This window comes from Eptatretus burgeri, chromosome 3, assembly GCF_056783735.1.
Source record: "Eptatretus burgeri isolate ZD-2024b chromosome 3, Ebu_testis_v1, whole genome shotgun sequence".
Classification (NCBI taxonomy): Eukaryota; Metazoa; Chordata; class Myxini; order Myxiniformes; family Myxinidae; genus Eptatretus; species Eptatretus burgeri.
Window position 1 is genome coordinate 98,645,584 of NC_140963.1, and position 19,832 is coordinate 98,665,415.

Here is a 19,832-nt window from a genome sequence, read left to right on the forward strand (position 1 = left end):
TCAATTCATTCCGCCCAGCCGTATAGGAATGCATACAAGTTCAAACAAACAAACAAACACACTCCTTGAATTGTCGTATGATAGTCGTCTCTTCAGGCATATTGTTCGTTGACGAATACAAGAAACAAAATGTATTATATTGTTATGGACTCTGGGTTCGAGGCTCGGCACGAGGGGGGGGGGGGGAGGGGAAAGCACTCGGGTCCTTCCTGAACACCTGGTCCTGAGGCCGACAGGCACAGATAACTCCATGCAGCAGCAGGTTGCTAAGCAACCATGAACACCGATTGGCACTGCCAATCTCGGCAGGGTTACGGTAACTCAAGTGATACCTTACCTGTGGATAGCCGAACCATTTAGGGTCTCGTGCCCTCAGCGCACATGCAGATTACTGCTGAGTGATAGTGAGTGTGTAATGGCTAACAAGAGCAAATTTCGTGGGGCAGAACTTCCTGGCTAATGTCCTGGGCAGAACTAATGTGAGGACCATGCTAGACCAATGCAGAAAAAGATGAAACTAGCTGGGTACATTTATAAACAATTTATTTTTAAAGCAAGGGTGTGGAAAGGTCATGTGGCACAATGAAGGGTTTTATTACAATGTGTACAGTAGGGAAAGCAAGGATTTGTGGGGTGTGGCAAAATAAATGCAATCATAAACAAAAAGAAGACACAGGGCAGAACTAAAACGAACTTACACATTCTTATCTTGTGCCAACATCACAGGTGCTGTCAAACATAAACCCAAGGAAATTAGAGTTCAGAAAGGGGAGAGAGAGTTGAGGGGTTTTCGACCTCGTTCAATACCTGGCGCGGCCGATGGACCTGCACTTTCCAGTCGCGAAAGGCCCAGTCACACCTTGACGTTTTACCCAGCTTATGCCGATTTTTGAAAAATTTGTCTAAAACGCTGGCGCACGTCCAATACGTTATGGGTAAGTTTTGGAAACATTGAGAGCACGCTGAAAAACACTGCCATACGTCATAGTACGCTGGCTTTCATCGTTGTACTTTGCGGTTGTCCTCAAATTTTAGCATGCTTGAAATTTTACGACTTATGCCAGCGTATGACTCACAAGTTCCGCTACGCTGGCCATAAGTTTAAAGTACGTTATGCGATCGTTGACACACGTTACTTGTAAGTTATTCATCAGTCGAAACACGTCGAGGTAATGTTTAACGTACCCGAAACTTATTTCTAACCTATGAGTAACGTGTTGTAGGCACGTTGCGCAATTGTTGACACACTTCAACACACGTTACTTTTAAGTTATTCATTGGCTGAAACACGTCGGGGTAATGTTTAGCGTACCTGAAACTTATTTATAACCTATGAGTGACATGTTAACACGCTACGCGATCGTTGATACACATCGACACTCCTTGCTTGTAAGTTACTCATAAGTCGAAACACGTCGAGGTAATATTTAGCGTCAGTGTTCCAGACTCCATGTTTGTATTTTTTTTCTTCGGCATGACGGCGATATTGACACTTCGATTTCTAGTGCGGTCATAATATAATATTGTTATAGATTCCCCCCCCCCCCGGCATGCGAACGACCACGTTTAGCCAATAGCGGTCGCTTCGCCCACCGAACGGACAATCCAGTCGTGACTTTCTGGAACAACGCCAGAAACCAGTCACGGGTGGGTTTTTAATCTCACCAAGGCCCAGTCCGTATTCTACCCATGCGAAATAGGGTCAATCGCCGAATATCGATATACCTAAGTACCCGCGCGGGTAACCTACCGAGGGACCGTACCTCGGCGAAGGCCTACTTGGACATGAACCGCTTAAGCGGTCCGTTCCGTTTTGGGATAACCGAGCATGTATTATCGCCAGACCTCGCCAGACCCAATTCTATTTAAAAACCAATTATATTCCGAGTGCAAGATGGGGCAGTTCAATGAGGGAATGGACGCAACGAACAGGTTTACATTCACACAAGGACATTTATTATAATAAAGCACGTATGCAATTAAACAAGGCAAAACACGTATGCAATTATTCAAACAACAAAAGCATGACAAAAGAACTACAACCGTCTGCTTACTATGTACAGTCACTTGAACTTAACAGCAGTTCCTACTTATTAGACAGGCCCACGGACACAGGTACGCACACACACACACACACACACACACACACACACACACACACACACACACACACACACACACACACACACACACACACACACACACACACACACACACACACACACCCAAGAAATGGTGGCAGAGGCCTTAAATAACGAGCTCCAGCTCGGAGGACAGGTGAGCTGAAACCCAGAGTCTATCTCGAACCTCTCCACCTCGTGTGGTCTTCAAGTTGTTCGGAACCGTGCTCCAACGAGAGCGAGCTGGATCCAATCGCCGAGCCGCGATCCTTCCCGAGCTCCCGCGAATCCTCCCGTGCTTCTCAACACGTGTTGGTGAGATGAGGCGCCGATCCTTCCCGTCGATGCGTCGCTTCCCCGAGGAACCACCTCCACGAAGAGGTCAATGAGTCGCACCAAGCCGGGAACCAAAATGGAGAACAAAGAGCTCCACGAACCGAGAAGAAGCCACCACTCGCAGTTCGAGCCGAGCGACCGGCTTAACTTCCTTCCAAACAGGGCAGCTTGAAGCAAAAAGCTCTCCCGAGCCAAGCAGAAGCCGAAGCTCACGGAACCGTCAAAGCAAAGAGCCTCCAAAAAGCCTCCTCCCGAGTCAGGCCTCAGCCGAAGCAAAAAGCTTCCGAAGGCCTCAACCCTAACGCAAGCCAAGCAGGACCCGACGGTCTGCTGAACGAATTTACAATTTTCACTCAACTTATCCATTACTTAACCATGGCCCAGGACTTGTGATCTGTGAAAGGGGAGAAGGTAAAAGTCATTTCGAAGTTCATTGATGCAGGGGAATGGATGGAGATGGTCGCAAAACAGAAATGAGCATGATGGATGCACAGGCTGCCTGCAGGGCAGTCCTTGCAAAACTGCACATGGTGATGGATGGACACAGGGGCAAACGCAAACAAGGGCAAGCAGGCATGGGGTCATGGCAGAGGCAGGCAAACTAGGCATGGCAAGGCAAGCCCATGCAGAACAGGCGGCTGCAGCACAACAGGCCGGCAGGTGAAGTTGGCCGGCCTCTGGTGTGGTTTCATCAGGTCTGGAGGGAGTACGGTGGTGCCGGCCGCTTTGAAGGCGGGCTCGAACCTCGGCTACTGTCTCCCCCCACTCTAGCGCCTTTGTCTGTCGCTGTCTATACCCACTCCCTTAATTTGCCACACATACAAAAAATTTTGCCCCTCTTTATTTTTATTTCCCTTTTATAATCGTCTCCCTAACCCCCTTTATCGTCTTTGTCTGGCAAACCTACCCTATCAACCTAGCCTACTCCCAACCCCTACGTTCCCTCTCTGGAGGGGAATAGGGAGAGACTAGCGTCCTGTCTCGAGGCCCAACAAAGCCTCAGAATGGCCTCCTCAGAGATCAGCGATCTCCCAAGGTGGGTCCAGCGGCCTACAACGAGCGAAGGGATGGATGGTGCGAAGGGGTACATATCCTATCTACCCTAACATTCATTAACCTGAAACTATCCCAGGGCTTTCCAAAAATGCCTCACATTTTAAAACTATTGGTTCTAAAAACCATGATTCCGAACACCTGTGTTGGTGTCCATTATAAATTTGGGCCTTGCCCTCAAATTTTCATTCGTGCCCTCGCACAATTTCCTGGCTGGGCAGCGTGGCTCAACTGGCAGGAACTCCCCCTCTGCCAAACTCTAACCATGGCACCCCCAGGCCCAGAGGCTGTCTCCGAGCCAAGCTGCTCCCTACAACGCGGGGGGTTGCCCTCTCTGGCATTGCCCCCCTCCGATGCCCACGTGGCGTGTTGATGGCCCGGGTCCCTTTCCGAGGGTCGCCCGTGCCCACTACACTGCCCCCATGGCATTCTGGCGCTACGGGTCCCGTTTCCGACGGGTCGCCCGTGCCCACTTCACTATCCCGGCCCCTCTAGGGCCCTTGGGCTACTCTGGCCGACTAGTCCGGTGCCCACTAAACAAAACTCACCTTTCCACAGCCACGCTCCCAGCCGGTCCATGAACTCTTGCACCCCTCCAAACGGGTTTCGTCCCTTCTCTCGACACCAACAACAAAACGACCTCCGTTTAGTAAATTTAACTACCCACTAACAAACATTAAACTGACCCTGGGGTCTCTTGGGAGGGAATCACTCCTCCCCCCAATCAGTCATCGCACCATGCATACTACATTCACTCCATTCACACACATGAGCCCACTGTCCCACACTCATTCCTCACACACTTTCCATTTCGCAACTCAACACGCTGGAACAACCAAACTGGGGATTCGCTCCACCACAAGGGTTCCCAGGGCCTTCACACCCCCCCAAGCCTCGCGTGCACCCATTCAAAGCACTCACACCTCCAAACTCGCTCGGCATGACCGGACCCACCTGGTCGAGATCAGCTTCAAGGGAGAATATTCTCTCCCCTTGTTCCATAAGCAGGCTATCCAGCTGCTTGCATCAGGTCCCAACACATTCCACCAGCTCACCCCCATTGCCCTCCACTACCTCGACCTGTGTGTGCTCGTCAATTACCTGTAGTTTCTCCTCTAATTGTTTTATCTCAATCACCTCGTTTATTATTTCCATTTCTTCCTGGCTCCATTTTCCTTCCCATTTGAGTCGTTCTTCCTCTCTGAGCCCCTTTCGTTGTTCATTGTCTGTTCGGAGCTTTTCCATCTCCGTGTACTCAAATTTTGCCCTCTCCTTGAGTTGGTTAATTTCAACCTCGTTTCCTTTTTGTTTTCTACTCCACAGTCTCTCATGTTCTTCATTCTCCAATCTCATAGTTTCCTTCATTTTGTTGATCTCCCTTTTTGTTTCATTCGTTCTTCTGTCTGTTTCTTATTCCACTGTCTCTCTTGTTCCTCCTTCTCCAATCTCATAGTTTCCCTCAATTGGTTAATCTCCCTTTCCTGTTTCATTCCTTGTTCTGTCACCATCTCCATGTACTCCAACCTTGTTTTTTCCTTTTGTTGTTCAGTTTCAAATTCATACTCTTTTTGCTTTTTATTCCACTGTCTCTCTTGTTCCTCATTCTGCAATCTGGCCTTGGCTTCCAGCTGTTTGATCTGTTCAGTGTGGCTCCTTAACCTTTCATTCTCCATTATCTTTCTTTCCTCTCTTAACATCCTCAGTTCGTTTTGTAATCCCGTTTCTTTGTTTTGGCGTTTCAGTAACTCAGAAGCTTTCTTTTCTAATTCCGTCCTCATCTCCACACCTCTTTCACATTCTTTCTTCCTCATTTCCTCCATTCCCTCACCGAATTCCTTGCTAATTTTGACTCAATACTTTCCTCTTTTTACCTCCTGTTCCAGGCTCTCTCTTTTCTGATTGCCTATTCTTACCTCTTCCTTCAGTAGTTCCAATTCCACATCGTGTTTCCGTTTTTCCTTTTCCAGCTTCGTTTTCCATTCTTCTTCAAAGTTCTTTCTATCCTGGGAGTTACTAATTTGCTCCTCTTTTCTTTTCTTCAGTTTGCTCTCCGCACTTCTTTTGCATGCTTGCTCTCTCCTTTCATTCGTTCTCTCACCGTTTTCTTTTAGTTTTCCCACATATTTCTCTGTTTTGTGCCCAAAGCCCGCCAATGTCTGCCAGCCTCGCTTGCAATGATCACGTGGTTTCAATCGTTGGTTGGGAGCCCCGCCTCGTATCGTGCCATTCGCTGGGCCATTAATAGCAGCCCGCTCCGTGTTGCGCTGAGATGCGGCAGCGCCACTATTTTGTGACTTCGAGTTAATTTGCCGGCAAAGTTCATGCTCAGTATAGGGTGAGCGGCCCCACTGATTACCATTAGTGGTGGGGTGATAATCATAAGAACCGTCCGGGGCCATGGATCCTACATTCAAACACATTCCTAATCCACCCTGCACCCGTTTGCCTTGATCTGTCATCTTGCGTAATGGAAATGATTTAAACTTGGAATTTAATGGAACCGGAGGGTCGCCTCGCAAACCCTTGATCCAGTTCCGTTAATTTAGTGTGGAGGGAACGAATCTGTACCCCACGTCCTGACACCAGTGTTGTAGATTCCCGCCTGCCCGACGTACGAACGACCGCATTTAGCCAATAACGGTCGCTTCGCCCACCGAACGGACAATCCAGTCGTGACTTTCTGGAACAACGCCAGAAACCAGTCACGGGTAGGTTTTTAATCCCACCACGGCCCAGTCCGTATTCTACCAGCGCGAAATAGGGTCAATCGCTGAATATGGATATACCTAACTACCCGCGCGGGTAACCTACCGAGGGACCGTACCTCGGCGAAGGCCTGCTTGGACACGAACCGCATAAGCGGTCCGTTCCGTTCTGGTATAACCGAGCGGGTATTCTCACTGGACCAGATTCTATTTAAAAACCAACTATATTCCGAGTGCAAGATGGGGCAGTTCAATGAGGGAATGGACGCAACGAACAGGTTTACATTCACACAAGGACATTTATTATAATAAAGCACGTATGCAATTAAACAAGGCAAAACACGTATGCAATTATACAAGCAACAAAAGCATGACAAAAGAACTACAACCGTCTACTTACAGTATGTACAGTCACTTGCACTTAACAGCAGTTCCTACTTATTAGACGGGCCCACGGACAAACATGCGCGCGCACGCACGCACACACACGAAATGGTGGCAGAGGCCATTAATAACGAGCTCCAGCTCGGAGGACAGGTGAGCTGAAACCCAGAGCCTATCTCGAACCTCTCCACCTCGTGTGGTCTTCAAGTTGTTCAGACCCGGGCTCCAGCGAGAGAGAGCTGGATCCAATCGCCGAGCCGCGATCCTTCCCGAGCTCACGCGAATCCTCCCGCGCTTCTCAACACATGCTGGTGAGACGAGGCGCCGATCCTTCCAGTCGATGCGTCGCTTCCCCGAGGAACCACCTCCACGAAGAGGTTGATGAGTCGCACCAAGCCGGGAACCAAAATGGAGAACAAAGAGCTCCACGAACCGTAAAGAAGCCACCACTCGCAGCTCGAGCCGAGCGACCGGCTTAACTTCCTTCCAAACAGGGCAGCTTGAAGCAAAAAGCTGTCCCGAGCTAAGCAGAAGCCGAAGCTCACGGAACCGTCAAAGCAAAGAGCCTCCAAAAAGCCTCCTACCGAGTCAGGCCTCAGCCGAAGCTCACCGAGCCAGCCGAAGCAAAAAGCTTCCGAAGGCCTCAACCCTAACGCAAGTCAAGCAGGACCCGACGGTCTGCTGAACGACTCCCCTCAACTCACCTCTCCAAATCTGCCCTTGAATAAAATAAAAAGATCTCCTCTTATCCTTCTCCGCCCCCCCTCCTCGTGATGCCCTCGTGATCCATCCCCCCCACCCCCCGCTCAACTATGGGTGGGAGGGAGTTGTTGACATCATGAGTCACGGGACGGCAGGGTTCTTCTTGCTGTTCGCAGAAGAGGGGGAGGGATGTCTCCATTGTTCGTTCCCGAACTATTAAATCGATCTGCAGCGCATCCAATCGATTTCTGAACATTTAAACAATGGAAGGTGAGCTATCTGGGGAACAAGCACTTATCGACATAGCTGACGAAAGGAACCTGTATGTTGTGTGCAATCGAATTCCATATTCGTAACAATATAATTAATAGGCTGCCGCTCAACGATTTAAATCATAACTGCACTAGAAATCGAAGTGTCAACATCACCGTCATGCCGAAGAAAAAAACAAAAACAAAAACAAAACCATGGAGTCTGGAACACTGACGGGTTCCTCCTGTGTGAAACCCGTTTTTATATACCAATTCCCCTAAACGCTGCCAATGCGCCATTATATGGTAGTTGTAAGTTAGAAACACGTTCATTTCGTTCTTTGGTCGTCCGGAAGACGTCAATCAAATACGTCTACATACGTCAATGTGCGTTGGAAATACGCAAGGAATTGGTTCAAACCACGTTGCTCATAAGTTAGAAATAACTTTCGGGTAAGCTAGACATTAGCTCGACGCGTTTCGACTTATGAGTAGCTTACAAGTAACTTTTGTCGACGTGTGCCAACGTTGGCATATCGTGCGTACAACTTATTCCCATTGCATGCGGAACGTGTGAGGCATACGGCAAGTACGTCGTAAAATTTTTAACGTTTAAAATTACAAGACGTACTCCACTTACTACGATGTATGATAGCGTACTTTAGCGTTCTATTCACGTATACCAAACTTACCCATACCGTATTCGACGTGCGTCAGCGTTTTAGACACATTTTTCAGAGGTCAGCATACGCTGGCAAGATCGCCAAGGTGTGACTGCGATGTTGACACTTCCATTTCTCCAGCGGTTATGATTTGAATCGTTGTGCGGCAGCTTTTTAATAGGCTACGCCACGTGATCGTCGGCGATACATGCAGCGCGCTATGCATAAGTTAGACTATCGTTGGGCATAGGTTGTGAATGCCAACAACAGGCTAAGCATTCGTTGGTACAAGTTATCTATAAGACAACGAAACGTTCTGTGTCCGTTACTAATATGTTATGCATACGACCAACTCGTTATGAATACGTCCGAATCTTTAAAAAAAAAATCATCAAAAGTTCAATGTAAGCCAGCGTTTTACATACATTTTGATACGTTGCCATTGCTGGCTAAAACGTCAAGGTGTGACTGGGCCTTTAGGAGGGGAGGGAGGAGGGAAGAAAACTGGGCGTGCGTGTGAAAGAGTGCGGAGATGTGATGCAAAAGAGCAGTGAAAGGGGAGTGAAAAAGTGCAGATCAGAAATTGCTCTTTTAGTGATTTGTGTCTTCAACAGACAACACAGTAGGTGGCAGAGACAGAGGTGCAAGACGATAGCTTAATGTGGAATGTGAGAGTCTGTAAATGTTAATTAATAATAATGAGTATTGGCTGTGGAACGCAGCGGAAGCAGAGCACCGATGACCCGGTGATGACCCAGTAACTGCTCGCTTGGCTCGGTCAGTGTCGCTCTCACTCAGTGACTGGCACTGTCGGCTCAGGCTCAGTGGTGCTCAGCTTGGTGAGTCCCATCGATCTGATCTCTGCCGCTATCTTTATAGAGCCGGGCGAAGGAGGAGCCAGAAATCAGATCAAAAGGCCCTGTAGCGTTTCCGAGTGTCCTCATTGGAGCACAGACGCCATCCTGAGAAGCAGCCCCACCCCACCAGACTCGCTGCAAATGGCTTTATTCACTCCCAGACTCGGCCATGCAACAGAGATCTGAAATTTATATGCGGCGCAGGTTTCTGGGAGCGCTCTCCAGCCATGAACGTGTGCTGCGCTCCATTCATGCATTGTTATTTAGCAGAGTGCCAGGGTTGCCCAGACGTCATCGAATGAGTCTCAGCGCATATTTGCGCTTTGAGTTACATGCCAAAGTGTTCTGACTCACAATGTCCTCCATTCCCCGGCATCCCAAAAGGATGATGGGGAGTGTCCAAGGGAATGAACTGTAGTTGTGGCGGTTGAAGTGAGGCAGGGGAAGCGCTGTGGTGTTCGTGGTAAGGATGTTGAAGCGTTGGGAGTGGTTAAAGCGACTGTGGCGAGGAGACAAGTGTTTGTAGTGATTGTGGCAAGGTCGCATATAGGTTAAGGTGGGGAATTTTAGATGTTGTGGTGAGCATGGTGAAGGTGTGAGATGAGGCCGCGTTGAATAATGGCACGCGGTTTGAATGGGAAAATGGCGCACGTATGCGAATGAGGCTGCTGTGGTATTCATTCCTGATGCTCCTCGGGTAGTGTCACTGGTCTGGCATGCATGCATACATGCGCGCGGGGTTTGTATATGAAGCAAAGTAAAACAGACGAAAGCGTAGGGGATTAAAGACCTACCTAAAAGCCCGATGCAACGCATCTTGTCCCATATACCAACTAGACATAATGGAAGGGCTAACTGAACGAATACTGATGCAATAACTGTCTCAGGACCGCTAAGTGTCGGGGGGCATTGCTTTGGAGGAATGCCGGCTTCACAGAGCCACAACATTAATGTGCGGTGTGAACATAAAGTCCATATTGTATTTCAAAACATCATGATGAACTCTTTCACAAAAAAGTGAATAAAGTTACCGGTATTTAAAAATATTAATCAAATGCTGGTTTAATTAAACGAGTTTACAAAAATTCAAAACAAACCTCATTCATCTTCTCTTCAAACTCTGCCAAAGCCTTGGAACCTTTCTTCTTTTTCTCCAGTTGTTCTTTGACCTCATCCCTTCGATGATAAATCAAAGTAAAACAAAGTTAGGGCTCAATGACATCAATATGAAAGTCTTTCAACACTTCAGCATATTCAAAAGTTCGACTGTATTGCATTCAGTTGACAACCAAAAATTGTTTTTCCAAGCTGTTCCTGCTGATGCATCGTGAAATTCACACCTCAAACGGTACATGCAAATAGATACAGTATACAGTGAAGATTTCGCCTGTGTAATTTTTATTTCTTATTTTTACATGGGTAAGCTTTTGTATCACTTCCTGGGCTGAAACAAAAAATGCATGCACACACAATCCAAAATGATGAATGGTGTTTGGGGAAATCTTTGGTCTTCTTTGGTAGAGAGGGTCTTCCCCCATGGGGGGAAAATTCCATGTCCGCTATTAATCACCATGGGGCATAGTAATCCAATTAGAAATGAACAGTAATATAATTAGAAATCCCCCCCCCCCCCCGATTGTGGCAATTATCAATAATAGCTTGTTTGAAGGCAGACGGTGCTGTATACCAGTCAGTGTACAACAGCTACAGTGAAGCAGACATTTCAATCAAAGGTGTCATAGATTTACCTAAAATTGAAGGTAAACTGATATAAAGGCCCAGTCACACCTTGACGTTTTAGCCAGCGATGGCAACGTATTAAAATGTATGTAAAACGCTGGCTTACGTTGAACTTTTGATGTTTTTTTTTTAAAGATTCAGATGTATTCATAGCGACTTGGTCTTATGTATAACGCATTGGTAACGGACACAGAACGTTTCGTTGTGTTATAGATAACTTATACCAACGAATGCTGAACCTGTTATCGGCCTACACAACCGATGCCCAACGATAGTCTAACTTAGGCATAGCACGTTGCACGCATCGCCGACGATGTCGTGACGTAGCCTATTAAAAGGCTGACGCACAACGATTCGAATCATAACTGCCGTAGAAATGGAAGTGTCAACATCGCGGTCACACCTTGGCGATCTTGCCAGCGTATGCCGACCTAAGAAAAATGTGTCTAAAACGTTGGGGCACGTCAAATACGGTATAAGTTTGGTATACGTGAGTACAACGCTAAAGTACGCTATCATACATCGTAGTAAGTAGAGTACGTCAAGAAATTTTAAACATGTTCAAAATTTTACGACGTACTCGGCGTATGACACACGTTCCGCATGCGATGGGGATAAGTTTTACACACGATATGTGGACGCTTACACATGTCCACAAAGGCTACTTATAAGCTACTCATAAGTCAAAACACGTCGTGGTAATGTCTTTTTTGCACGAAACTTATTTCTAACTTATGTTTGACGTGCTTTGAACCAATTCTTTACGTAGTCCCAACACACATCGACGTATGTAGACGTATTCCAATGACGTCTTCCGGTCGACAAAAAAAAATAAATGAACGTGTTTCTAACTTACAACTGCCATATAAAGACGTGTTCCTGGCGGTTTTGGGAATTGGTATATAAAAATGCTGCTCATAAAAGGGGAACCCAACAGTGTTTTCGAGTCCTTTTTGAGTGATGTCCATGTCAGCAGTAACAGTATCAGTATCAGTATCAGTATCAGTATTAGTAGTTTGTTCATGTTGGCAGTAGTAGGTGAGTGTGAGGGGGAGGGTGTGGGTTATGATGGATCGTCCTTGTATCCGCGTGTCCACGGGTAGGAGACATCTTTTCACCATTGTTCGAAGTTCTTCGCGGCTAATATTTTATGGGGCTTTTTCAACAATGAGCTATGGCTTGTTTTTACGATTCAGGTCTATTCATAATGGGTTGGACAAATGCACAATGAACTAATAATGTGCATAGAGCGCTTCGATAACTTATAGATACAGTTTACCAATGAATAATTATCGTGTAGCCGGCGTTCACAAACTATGCCCAATGATAGCCTAACTTATCCATATCGTGCGGCAGTTTATCTTTGCCGGTGACGTGGGGTTTGCTCTTCATAGGCTGCCACTCAACGATTTAAATGGCTGCATCTCCACTATTGAAAGTAGACGCTTGCGCTCAACAATTGGATTTTTTTTACACTCAACGACTTTTAAACAGTACCACTCAGCTATTTTCATTGTTTATAATGAACGATTTAAATTGCTGTCACTCGCCTTTGTTTTTTGACGCTGGCGCTCGGAAATTTTAATCGTTTCTATTGAACGTGCTAAATCGCTCAAACCCCACTATTGAAAGTAGACGCTTGCGCTCAACAATTGGATTTTTTTACACTCAACGACTTTTAAACGGTACCACTCAGCTATTTTCATTCTTTACAATGAACGATTTAAATTGCTGTCACTCGCCTTTGTTTTTTGACGCTGGGGTTTGGAAATTTGAAGCGTTTCTTCTGAACGTGTTAAAATGCTCAAACTCAACTATTTTAAATAGACGCTGCCGATGGACAATTAGAATCATAGCCAAGCTAGACATCGAAGTGTGAACATCCTCGTCATGCCAAAGAAAAGTTTGAATAATGCTGCAAATAAGTGTCCTGGCCGTGGCCGTGGACGCTGACGCAAGGACGATCCATTATACCGACGTCTTTCAGCCTATGAGTAACTTAAAAGTAACGTCTGTCGATGTGTGGCAACGATCGCGTAACGTGCCAACAACACGTTAATCATAGGTTAGAAATAAGTTTCGGGTACGCTAAACATTACCTCGGCGTGTCTCAACTTATGATTAACTTACAAGTAGCATGTGTTGACGTCTGTCAACGATCGCAGACCGTGCATACAACTTGTGGCCAGCATAGCGGAACGTGCGAGTCATACGCCAGCATACGTCGTGAAATTTCAAGCATGAAAAAATTTGAGGACAACCAAAAAGTACAACGTTTAAAGCCAGCGTACAACGACGTATGGCAGTGTTTTTCAGCGTGCTCTCAATGTTATCAAAACTTACCCATAACGCATTCAACGTGTGCCAGCGTTTTAGAAAAAAAATTCAAAAATCGGCATACGTTGGCTAAAACGTCAAGGTGTGACTGGGCCTTAAGAATGACCCCAAGTAAGCAGCCAATGTGATGAAAAACTCTGAAATATAGAGAGGTTCATGGAACACTCACAAAGATGCATTGGCCTGCACAACATCATGATACACGACATGGCCAAAAGTATGTGGACACACCTAATTGGTGGATTCGACGATTTCAGCCACACCCAATGCTGAAAGGAGTATAAAATCAAGCAAACAGCCATGCAAACATTGGCAGGAGAATGGACCATACTGAAGAGCTCAGTGACTTTCAACATGGCACCATCATAGGATGCCACCTTTCCAGCAAGTCAGTTCATCAAATTTCTGCTCTGCTAGAGCTGCTCCAGTCATCTGCTATTGCTGTTATTGTGAAGTGGAAACATCGAGGAGCAATAACAGCTCAGCCACGAAGTGGTAGGCCACACAAGCTCACGAAACAGGACAACCGAGTGCTGGAGTGTGCAGCATGGAAAAAAAATTATCCGCCATCGGTTGTAACACTCACGACCAAGTTTAAAACTGACTCTGGAAACAACGACAACACAAACACTGTATATTTGGAACAACATTCCACAGTAATATTTGATAAACTGCATGCGAGTATGAAAACAAGAGGTCACGCTATCTATATATTGTTACACGCAGCCTCCATGCCTCAGGGCAAGTTCCCCACAAGTACCCAGAGGGGAGCATGGCAGACAATTAAAACGATCACTTTAAATTTTTCTGTCTGTTGACAACCAGGTGACCAGCAACGATATAAAACAGAAGATTTAAAATACAATTTATGAATTTTGACTGTCTATGGTTCAAATGCTAATTGGGCCAAACAGTCATGTGGTGGTGTGGTGGTGCATGTCCCACTGTAGTGAGCGAAGCGAACCGATCCATGCTAAACTAGAAGAGCACTCGGCAGGGCGCATACCTCCGCCACGCAATGCCTGATCCACGACAACATATTGGGCCCAACACATTTTTGAAATATCATGAATATATATATATATCAAAGGGCATTTTGCTTTGCTCACCACCATTTGACTTTTAACCTGGCTGACCATCTATCCACCTTGATATGCATAAGAAGCGCAACATTTCAACGTCATTTTCGGGTACCAAACAAAAATAAAGAAATTCAAAAAAATTGAGAAATTGAAAGTATGACATTACAACAGAGTAAATGGACATACCATGATGGCCGAGGTCTTTTCAGATAGTCCTGAATCGTTGTACCTGAGGCAGGTGGTGGTCCACGGGCACGAGCAGCTGCTATGGGATTTATCCAAGCCTCAAAGAGTGACGACAATAAGAATGGAGTGAATCAAGAAGACATGAGAAAGTAAGGAAGGACATGCATGATTGAAAAGATATGGATCAAATTAAAGGAAGTGAAAAAGAAAAGTGATGATAAAAGGGGGATGGAGAAGGTTGGGAGAGAAAAAGTGAGACAGAGACACAGAGACACAGAGAGACAGAGACACAGAGAGACAGAGACACAGAGACACAGAGACACAGAGACACAGAGAGACAGAGAGACAGAGAGACAGAGAGACAGAGACACAGAGACACAGAGACACAGAGACACAGAGACACAGAGACACAGAGACACAGAGACACAGAGAGACAGAGAGACAGAGAGACAGAGAGACAGAGAGACAGAGAGACAGAGAGACAGAGAGACAGAGAGACAGAGAGAGAGAGAGGGAGAAATACATAAGCAACAAAGAAAAAAAAAAGCATTCCTTTCATTTCAATAGAATTATACTGATGTTTAAGAACAAGAGGAGACAATTTGGTTGATTATGCCTATTTTACAAACTCCATTCTATTGTGTTAAGATTTTATTTCTAAGCTTAGGAATGAGCTCTGCAAGGAACAAAATATTTGACGTTTGGCTTATTCGTGCGACCCTTAATCATGGACAACACACCAAAATCTTCCCAGTGTAATAACTAGATATGCAACGACTTGAACTGTATGTACATGAAAGCCCCATATTCCATTTCACTTGATTATGCCTGGTGTTGGCTTAATGGTTAGGGTGGTGGGCTTGAGATCCTAGGATCCTTAGTTCAAATCCCCCTCAGCTGCTGAATTATTACCAGGTGGGGTTAACTGCCTGTCATCCTTCAGAGGTCTGCAAAATGAGTGCCAGCTTGCTGGTATCCCGTGTTGAAATGGCGACCCGTCCAGGATTGTGCTAAATAGCCAAGGAGACGGCTTGGGCAGCACCAATGCTCTGTACAGAGTATGGTCCCAATGGACAGATCGATTCCACTTGATGGGGTGAATGTTATTTTTTTAATAATGTAGCAAGATAACTCATGAAAATGCAGACCAAGAATGCCGACTTGATAAATGGCTACTCGAGTCCAAACGTCACTGACGATCCAGTTGACCCAGTGTGTGTGTGTGTGTGTATATATATATATATATATATATATATGTATATATATATATATATATATATATATATATATATATATATATATACATATATATATACATATATATACATATATATAGCCGAGTTCGTGTCTGTGGGTGGGTGTGTGGGTCTGAACAAGGCACGTTTTCATTACACCGAAAATACAGACGATTAATATTTGAAGTGTTCAATTTTTTTATTTTTAATGTCCTTTTGTCGGTGTTTTGTATGTACTGTATGCTGGCGAGATGTCCAGTGGTGTGTTATTACCAAGCAGCCAGCTCGCACTTGCCAAGCCAGCCAATCCTCATCAACGGTTTCAAATGGAATGCTCGCTTGAGTGCTTCAGCCACTTATCAAGCGCTCCACAAGAAACTTGGTAACTCAACACACCCCAGATTCATGACATGGCAATGAGGATAAACAGCTGCAGCATCATTTCAGCCACATCGACGAATTCGTTCCTCAAGGGGTGGGATGAGAGGAGGCAGGGGAAGGGGTGGGGTGGGAAGAGGGACCCCACGTTGCCCGGCACGCCGGGTAACCCTGCTAGTCTCATATATAAAGCTCTTTCTAAAACTGACTTGTATTAAAAATCGGTACCTTCTGGGTGACAAAGAAAGCTGAAATTTTGCGTGCCGGTACACCAGAAAAATTCACAGAATCATCGGACAACATCCATAAATGAAACTATAAGCCTGGTGTTGGCTTCGTGGTTAGGGTGGCGGCTTGGGATCCTCGGGTCCTGAGTTCAAGCCCCGTTGGGCCGCTGAATTAATACACCAGGAGGTTGACTCAGCCTGTCATCCTTCCGAGGTCGGCAAAATGAGTACCATTGCACTGGTAAGGGGGACACTGCATCAGCGGCATCGCCGCGTCCCAACCAATGATGCAACCAGCAGCCACAGGCTGCACTCGATCGAGAGATATTGAAAATATAAATAAGTGAAAATAAATATGAAAAAAATCAAATGCAAGCGAGTGGCCCGAGACAATGGGGTAGCATGGTAATTTTGTGTGCCCACGGACATCAAAGCCGGTACACCAGGAAACAAACAAATAAAATAAACCAATGTCACCCCCAGGGTGACCAGTATCTTGCCAAAATGTGAACATGAGTGACTTATTTATTCAATTAAAGTTACTCAAAAAATAAGTTTCGTCGACCTTGATCTTTATATTTTCGTACGGTTAATGGTATCTCTCCAGGATCATTGTGCATGAAATATCAACAGATTTTGATGAGAACTGAGGAAATAAAATTTTCATGAAAAATCCATTTTTTTGTCATGACGTCATCAAATGACGTCATAGCGTCAAACTTTTGACAGATCTGGAAAGCACTTATCAAGCGCTTTCATATGAGGTATCACTCGATATGGGATCTAAGATTTCAAAATTTGACCTTGGGGTCAAAAACTTTTGACCTCCAGCGCTAACCATGAAGGTCAAGGCTGATCGCCACCAAAAATTAATCAGCTGAGCGCCAGACCATGAACTATATTCCCATGAAGTTTGAAGACGATCCGATCAAAATTACTCAAAAAATAAGGGTTTCGTCGACTCCCCCGATTTGCGACAAAATGACCTTGACCTTGAAAGTTTTATGAGCTGAAAGGAACCTCTATAGGACTGATATGCGAAGTTACAAAAATTTCCAATGATAACTGTGCTCTGCAGAGTGATCGATACGTGATTACAGACAAAAAAAAAAATAAACTAATGTCACCCGCAGGGTGACCCGTATCTTGCCAAAGGGTGACCACGTGTGACTTCTTTAAGGTCACACTGAGGTGAACAGAGCTGCTATCCACCAGGAGCGACTCCTTGAGGAATATCTGCCTACGAGAGATTCTGATGAGAATTGTTCTACAGAGTAACCATGAAAAATATGCGTTTGCCTCATAACGTCACCAAATGACGTCATAATGTCTCAAGCTTGACATATCTAGAAAGCACTCATCGAGGTGTTCAATTTGAGGTACTACACGATATGGTTCCTAAAACTTGAAAATTTGACCTTGGGGTCAAATATGTTTGACCTGAGGCGCTAACCATGAAGGTCAGAATCGCCACCAAAAATTAATGAGCTGAGCGCCAGACCATGTACTATATTCCCATGAAGTTTGAAGACGATCCGATCAAAATTACTCAAAAAATAAGGGTTTCGTCGACTCCCCTGATTTGCGACAGTGACCTTGACCTTTGACCTTGACCTTCAAAATTTTATGCGCTGAAAGGGACCTCTATAGGCCTCTGATATGCGAAGTTACAAAAATTTCCAATGATAACTGTGCTCTGCAGAATTTTTTTTATACGTGATTACAGACAAACAAGAGAAAAAAAAAATACACGCTGACTAACATATCTTGCAAAAACTTCGTTTTGGCAAGATAACAAACAAAACAAGCAGTCATAGACTGGTACTTACGAAATAGTCAACTTGACCTCTGACCTTGTCTAATAAAAGCCGTCTCTGGAGAAGGTAGCGATGCAAACCAGAAGTTTCTGGCACCATGGCCACAGATGCCAACCCTCCCGATTTCATCGGGAGGCTTCCGAAAATTCACCCAAACTCCCGCCCTTACGATCACTATCCTTATCCTCCCGAAATTTTGATATTTTTGCACTGTTCACTAATCAGAATGTACTAGTATGAGAATTGAATGAAAAGCATCGTCTGCTACGTATAGCATGTGGTAACTCCATAACGTTCGCTGCTACCAAATTGTACGTAAAAAATTGCAAATTCAAATGAGGAGCAGCGAAACATTGGGTCTGGATCTCGCTTATGCGATCATGCACTGAGATTTAGTGCATGCGGTATGTGTGCAATACAGTGCATGCGGTATGTATGCACAGTGTATATGCATGCGATACGCTCACTGCATGCAGCTGGGCCCCGTACCAGCCCGGCGGTCGCGACCACCGTGCGGTGTTTAACAGCCGCTAGAGTTCTACGAGTCGCGCTGCAGCTGTGGAACATCGACTTCGAAGTTACCGATGCTTCAAGCCCTCGATGTTGATTACGAAATGGCAGAAAAGAAGCTTACGAAGACCAAGAAATGGTCTCAGAAGTACAAGACCGAATACAGTCTCCAATACCCGTGTATTCGAAAGTCTGAAAGAGGAATTCATCATGCGTATTGTACAGTATGCAGCGTTGATATTTCAGTTGAGCACGGAGGTCGCGATGATATTCGGAAGCACGTTGGAAGCAAACGGCACACAGACATTGCAAAGGAGAGATCTTCGAGCACGAGTACCGGTACACTTCTGAATTATTTCACCAAACAAGGGACAAGCGAGGAAGAGGATGTTACCCGAGCGGAACTTCTCTTTAGTGGATTTATTGTGGAACATAACTTGCCCATATCAGTCTCAGATCATGCTGGACCTCTATTTCAAAAGATGTTTCCATATTCAAAAGTTGCTTCAAAGTATGGATGTGCAAGAACAAAAACTTCAGCAATAATTGGTGAGTTGTCAAATGTTACTGCTTCATCTATTGCCGATATTGCTAGACTAGCTCCATTTAGCCTAGCTACAGACGGTAGCAATGACAGTGGTGAGGCCCAGCTATATCCTGTCCTGATTTCGTACTATGACAACAGTGCTGGGATTGTGAAGCAAGGTTTGCTAAGTTTGCCTGCATGCAAACAAGATTCCACTGGAGAAAACATTTTCAAACTGCTTGATCATGAGTTCAGTGACAGGAAAATTCCGTGGGGAAATTGTGTTTCCTTTTGTGCTGATAATGCCTCTGTCATGGTGTGCAAGCACAAAGGAGTCGCTGCTTATATCCACAAACAAAATCCAGAGTGCTACATCATGGGATGCCCTTGCCATATGATGCACAATACGGCCAAGAAGGCGGCTCAGGCCTTACCCATTGAATTAGATGACTTTCTCATCGATATTTACTACTACTTGGACAAAAGTAGTAAACGCGTCAAAGGAGTGAAAGCACTGCAAGAACTCTGTGATGCCCCGACACACAAGATTCTGAAGCATGTCGCAACAAGGTGGCTGTCCCTTGGTCAGTGCCTGGACAGGCTGATTGAACAGTGGGAGCCACTTCGCCTCTTCTTCAAAGAAGAAGTACAAAGAAAAATGCAACCAACTGTAGCCAAGACTCTAACAACGAGCAAGAAGGACGGCACTGTATCTACTGCCAGT

At 45.4% G+C, this 19,832-nt stretch overlaps 1 protein-coding gene across 5 annotated transcripts in view; it reads right to left on the reverse strand.

Moving 5' to 3' along the window:
- Window positions 1-19,832, reverse strand: part of LOC147030517 (uncharacterized) — a 68,924-nt gene that overhangs the window by 38,148 nt on the left and 10,944 nt on the right. For all 5 annotated transcript variants that reach the window (XR_015056427.1, XM_085874650.1, XM_085874648.1 and 2 more), the window contains exons 2-3: window positions 14,416-14,513; window positions 10,168-10,246 (exon numbers count right to left, since the gene is read on the reverse strand). Coding sequence is in view for 4 of the 5 variants with exons in the window: in XM_085874650.1 (XP_085730776.1) it covers window positions 10,168-10,246; window positions 14,416-14,513 (177 nt within the window). In the remaining variant the exon portion in view is untranslated. The remainder of the gene's footprint in view (window positions 1-10,167; window positions 10,247-14,415; window positions 14,514-19,832) is intronic.